The 6043-nt window shown below is 41.8% G+C and overlaps 1 protein-coding gene across 1 annotated transcript; it reads right to left on the bottom strand.

Moving 5' to 3' along the window:
• Positions 1–1663: 1663 nt before the first annotated feature.
• Positions 1664–5202, bottom strand: LOC137073786 (uncharacterized). Its single transcript, XM_067442494.1, has 2 exons — positions 4819–5202; positions 1664–3564 (listed from the first exon to the last, which is right to left on the bottom strand). The coding sequence occupies exons 1-2, from the start codon at positions 4880–4882 to the stop codon at positions 1664–1666; spliced, it is 1965 nt and encodes a 654-aa protein (XP_067298595.1). The 5' UTR covers positions 4883–5202.
• Positions 5203–6043: the final 841 nt, after the last annotated feature.

A 6043-nucleotide genomic window follows, 5' to 3' on the forward strand; every position in this document is an offset into this window, starting at 1 on the left:
CTCTCACGCTCTTCCGGTAGAATTGCCCGTACGGCCCATACAAGGAAATTCCGACCTATTAACGTCAAGTGGACCCATGATCGAAAAAAACTTGCCGAAACTTATGACTAACCAGAAGTAGTATTTTTGACAAAGAAATACTCCCATCAAACGTCCATCTTAACTTATGAAACGGGATTCCAAGTCTTTAACAGTGTAAAAAGATCAGTATGCATGAAACAGCATTTCACCCCCCTTTAAAAGACTATTCCCTGGGTATCATAAAGTATTGATGCTTAGGGCATCAAGACTGTCAGTGGCGGGACTCTCTATTCCCCTGTATTGCGATCCTTATATAAACCCAATTTTTATAAGAGGTGGCCTGGAGGCGTATCGTGTGGGCGGAGCTAAAGAATGACGAGCGCACAAAGCGGTGACATCCTCAAGCTTGGAGAAACCCATGGCTATCGATTCTCAGCTAATACATGATCCAGAATCAGATCCGGAGGCTAAAATAAATTGAACAGGAGAAACAGCAATAGCAGGACGTCCGACTCTGGGGTATGTACTGTATTTAGTGGACTGTCAACATTTGTGTGTGTTTACTCGCAGTTTATGAGGACATGATTCGGTTTATGGACTATTCTGCCCTACAAAGCAAAAAGGCAGTAACTACGCAGAGTGCAGAACTGAGAAAAATGACTTTAAAGTTATCCTGTCATCCAGCCTAAGTAGTTGTAGGTAGATTATTGGACATGTGGCTTTTTTGTTACTTTATATTAGTTTTATTTTTGTACATATCAATCCTCATTTTTAATTTGGTATTTTACCCCTATTTTGCAGTTACTGTATTCTTGCTTTGTATTACTTACCAAAAACGTGGCACCATGCCAAGGAAAAAGGCAGTAACTACAGATTCTCCAAGAACTATTTTGCCACAACTTGGGCTCTGGGTGTGTTAGATATATTACTGTATTTTACTGTATTTGAAATAATTGGAACCATTTGTTTTTCTGAACATGGATATACCAAACCCAAATTAATTTGACCATTTTAGGTCAATATTTTCCACCCGGAAGCTGTTCTGGTGCTGAAACGGCTGCTTAAAGTCTCACATTGCTAAGCTGTATCAAGGCCCAAATGGGGACAATTTATTTTGAATAGGACCACATTATTATGTGTGAGTATTAGATTAATGTGTCTCTGGGGGTGTTTCTCAATCTGTAATGTAGTATCTGCTATACCTACAAATCACATTCATGTTAAAGCATTGCAAAACAACTTTTCTTTGGAGCAATATAGGCAAGTTAAACTCCAATTCAACAGAGCAAAACAAAATCATGTTGCCTAAGTGTTTCTAACGCTTTTTGTACTCTTATGATGATAACTAAGATAAACAAGTTGATGATTTTATATGGTGCAGTATCTGTTTCAGTAGGTTTATAAACATAAAGTACTGAATGAAATGAATACATGGGACAGATATTTCAAATTAGTAAACATACATTTAATAATAGATTGTGTGTGTGTATATATATATATAAATAAATAAATAAATAAATAAATAAATAAATAAATAAATAAATAAATAAATAAATGAATGAATGAATGAATGAATAAATAAATAAATAATGATGATAATAATAATACAAATAATTGATGAACACCACATTTCATATGGTTATTACTCCTCATCCTCCAAAACATTGCTCACAGGCAGGGAATACCAGAACACCCTCCTGTTTGGTGGCATGAGGTGACAAAGATTACAGAGGATGTCTCTCTTCTTGACCTCCTCAACCCCTCTATTCTGTGGTCGCAAAAGAGTGGGCACCTTCAGCGAGAATTTCTTCATGAGGAAGTCCAATTCCATAAATTCATTCTCCGTATGGGACAGCTTGTAAAAGAGGCTCTTGGAGCCACGCCGCACCTGTATCTCCGCCATCTCCCCAAGCTTTGGTGCTTGCGCTTTCTTGACCTTGACGGTGGAGTGGCCATCCCTCCAATCTAGCACATTGGCATTCTCCAATTTGATAACATCCACCTTCCTGGAGTTGGAGCTTGCCACAACACTCACAAAGTCCTCAAAGTCGTAGACCACACCACCTGGACGGCTCCTCATTTGCTGCTCGACACCATGGTGGAAACTGTCTGCGCTCATGAACGTGTGTCCCCTCTCAAAAAACTTTAGTGTGATGTCCTCCTGTGAAATGGTGTCACTTTTCACAAGAGTGACAAGTGAGGATAGAAGGCACCAGTTCTTATTCTGTGCACTGCAGTTGTCCACCCAGAATATGGTGTGGCGTACATCCCGCTCCTTCTCCAATGCAGTTGTATATGCTGATGTAATTTCCGCGGCACTTCGCCCAGCCATTCCCTCGTGCCACAATACAGAGATGGTGTTTTTTTTGTTTGTTTTTTTCCCCACTGAGGCAAATGTTTCGTGGTATGCCACGATGCGACGAGTAAATACTGCTGACTTGACTCCTGGCATCCGTGGCAGCATTATCACCTTCTGGAGGTCCACACTCCGAACTGATGTCATGTCCGGCCAGTCCCTCTCTGCATCTGCCTGGTAGCTTTGGCGGCTCTCTAGGGCAGACTGCTTATGTTTGTTCCACCTTAGGCACTCTGGGCAATCTGAGCTTTCAGTCTCCCCTGTGTGGCAGTTCACATGTTCTGCATGTTCCAAACAGTCCTCACATTGCTCCTCCCCAAGTTTGGCAAAGCTGATTTTTTTGTCTTTTACCATCTTCCTGTATGCTTCATAGGAGCAGGCGTTTCCTTTATCCAGGTAGTCTGAATGCATCATCTTAATTGTGATGTCACTTGGCAGGTACCGTCGATTTGGGGCATGCTCCCGTCTGTAATGGCTCACACAAGGATGGAAGGACTCAATGTGGTCATCAAGGGTCTTCACGTCTATCTTGTTGACTGCAGCCTGCCTTCCTCTCTGGTCCTTGGATGGAACCAGTGGCCTGGTGTTCGACTTCCCCATCATGGAAATAACGAGACTGTCATTTTTAGGGTGGTAGCCCAATGATGACAGGAAAAACATTTTGCAGACCTGTCTTGGCTCTCCTTTCTGGTTTTGCAGGCGGTAGATAAATGAGCGGCCACGGCGACTTTCTGGGCCGGTTGTTATTCTTTTGGTTGGCATTGGGGTAACTGAGTAAAACATCCATGATCGTCTTTCTGTGTAGGTCATCTCCCAGTACTGACTCCATATCTCCCTCCGTCTTTCCTCTGAAATATGGTCTGTACACCTTCTTCGACATTTGGCACCACATGGCTCTCTCATTGGTGGTCGACGTGATTCAACATCAGGCTGTGGCCCTGGCTGTGGCTCTGGCTGGGGCTCTGGCTGGGGCTCTGGCTGGGGCTCTTGCACTTGTTCTCCTGGGTCTCCAAGTTCCACTTCAGTCTGTGCCATCGTAGGGGTTGGGACATAATCTAGGTCTGTAATGTCATCATATAAGCTGTCCACGCTGGTGGTATCCAGGAAAGTGTCCAGGATGGTCCACTCCATTGTTTCAGCGGGGGGCAGGACTTGCTGCCTCTTTGATGGAATACCTACATGTGTATCTTAAATGAAAAAGAGAGAAAATTAGTGGCATGAATGTAAATCCACATCTGTCTGTGTCTGTCTGTCTGTCTGTGTAGGCTACTGCAACAAATTATTATTATTATTATTATTAGTATTATTAGTATTTATTATTAATTATTATTATATGGACCTACAGGACAACATCTTCACTCTGATCAACATATGTAGGCTATATATCGATGTCTGTATATCATAATATTTAATTGTACAGGGAATAATTTTAATAAAGTTTAATTAATTAATAAATGCCTAAATAATGACTAACACAATAATAAATTAATAATTTTTAACCCTTAATGAAAATGAAGAAAGAAAAGCCAACATACAAAAAACGCAGCCTGGCTTTATAAGTTACATTAGGTTGTAAGTTGTATTATCCTACAATAATAGGATAAAACAGAAGCTTGCAGTAATGCAGAGGGAAACATTTTCATAGGTTAATATAATTAAGGGGAATCCAAATTAAATATATAATTTTATATTTAGAAGAACAAACCGTGCAATAAATAAATGCTTAGGAACAGGAACCAATGTGTTGAGCCTGAGCGCTAAGGGGGGTCGTAAATAACTGCCGACTCGCTCTGCAGAAGTTTGTTTTTGTTGAAAGCATGATGCTTACAGTAAAGAGAAAGGTGTCAGTTTTGCTCACAACTCACTAATTTCTTTAAACAGCGGACATAGTCTTTAAACAGCGGACATAGTCTTCAAACAGCGGACGCGAAGAGAGTGCGTTTTAAGTTGAACAGACACCTGTTGCCGTTTCTCTGTCTGTTCGTTAGTAAGATAATTCGAAAAGTACTGTACGGATTTGGATGACATTTTCGGACAACATGGGTATTAGGACAAGGAACAGATGACTACATTTTGGTGGTGATCCGGAACACGGGACATTTGGAATTTGTAATGCTACATTGACCGCGGTTATTATGCTCTCCGAGTGCTTTTCTAGTTATTGAATATTTTTCCACCGCTGATTGGATTATAACTTTGTGTCATGAACAACAAAATGATGACATGGCATCGGCGATGATGTGAAGTTACAGAGGATAAAGTTACAGCTAGGAGCAGGGAGGATCAGGGGGAGGTAAGCAAAGCTATTTGAAACATCGCCTGTTAATTAGCATAATGCTTTCTGAATGGACCTCTGAGAGGAAGTCCCGCCCTGGCGGCTGACAGGTGTTTATATTGTGATAGCCTAGCCTCTAAATGTTTAATCTGTCACTGTTACTTACCATTCTCCGGGTATTTTCTTTTCAACGCCAGTTCGACCATCTTCTTTCCCCTGCTTTGTGCCATCTCAAACAAAATTTGTGGGAAGTTAGAAGGGTGAAATCGCAAATGTTAAAACCGTCTCGTGAGGATGCCGCTAAATCAGCTGTGTGTGTTCACCATGGAAACAGTAACTGCGCTGCGTAGCAACACGGTTATTTTTTGTTGGGTAAAACAAAACAAGAATACAGTAATGGATGTTACTGTACTCATGCTTTGTTTCACTAGGCCTTTTTGCAGTTACTGTACAAACGACTACCATTTTTCACCAAAACGACACACATTTGAGATAATATTTTTTGTCACATAACAAAGGATGCCTTGAATGTCATGAAAATGATAATAACTCATTTTTGACCAAAAATGCAGTTACTGCCTTTTTGTTTTGTAGGGCAGCATTGTATGCGACTAAACATTAGCAGTAGCAAGCAAAATGGTTTTGCACGTCAGACTAGTGTAACGTTGGAGTTGGAGAACAACAATGGAGTAACGATAGTGCATTTGAATGACGAGGCACGCGATCGTGTCGTTTACTGATGTTTACTCATGCAACGATAGCCAACAGCATAGACATTTGAAGCAGTTTTACTCACTGGCTGCTTCCAAAGCAGGACCGAACCTTTATCGCTGGGACCGCTCCATTAAAAACAAACTTCTTTGGTATGATTTGGTGAAGTCCTGTGACAGCACTGACCGTGGAAATCCACTTTGCGACGCGACTGAAGTGATGTTGTGAAGTTTCCCGTCATTTCTGCATTCAAATCGGTTCAAATGCAGCGCTGCCTTCCCGGAATGCTGTGCTGAAGCGTTGAAGTCACTTGATGTCACCCATAGGAATAAAGTGGAGCGCGGCACGACCATAGGGCGCGTCAGAAGTGTTCATGGTGTGATGACTGGATCTGCACCTGAGCGAGTGTTTATGGGCGTGCATTTCCTCTCTCGCTCTAGTCACGTGTGCGCGCACCCTCCCGGGAGAAGAGCCCGTACGGCCCATACAAGGACCTTCAACTCTGTTCACGTCAAGCCGAGCCATACTCGTAAAAAACTCTCCGAAACTTGTGAGAAACCGGAAGGAGTATTTTTGACACAGGAATGCTCCATCAAACGTCCAACATTAGTTTTTGAAACTTTGTCTATGTTTAGGATGGGAATCCAAGTCTTTAACAGTGTAAAAAGCTCAGTATGCAC

This window comes from Pseudorasbora parva, chromosome 4, assembly GCF_024679245.1.
Source record: "Pseudorasbora parva isolate DD20220531a chromosome 4, ASM2467924v1, whole genome shotgun sequence".
Classification (NCBI taxonomy): Eukaryota; Metazoa; Chordata; class Actinopteri; order Cypriniformes; family Gobionidae; genus Pseudorasbora; species Pseudorasbora parva.

Excerpts from the sequence above, each read along its gene's own strand:
- LOC137073786 (XM_067442494.1), bottom strand. The coding sequence starts at position 4,882 with ATGGCACAAAGCAGGGGAAAGAAGATGGTCGAACTGGCGTTGAAAAGA. Across the intron at positions 3,565-4,818 it reads AAGAAAATACCCGGAGAATG|ATACACATGTAGGTATTCCA; the intron begins GTAAGTAACAGT and ends TTTTCATTTAAG.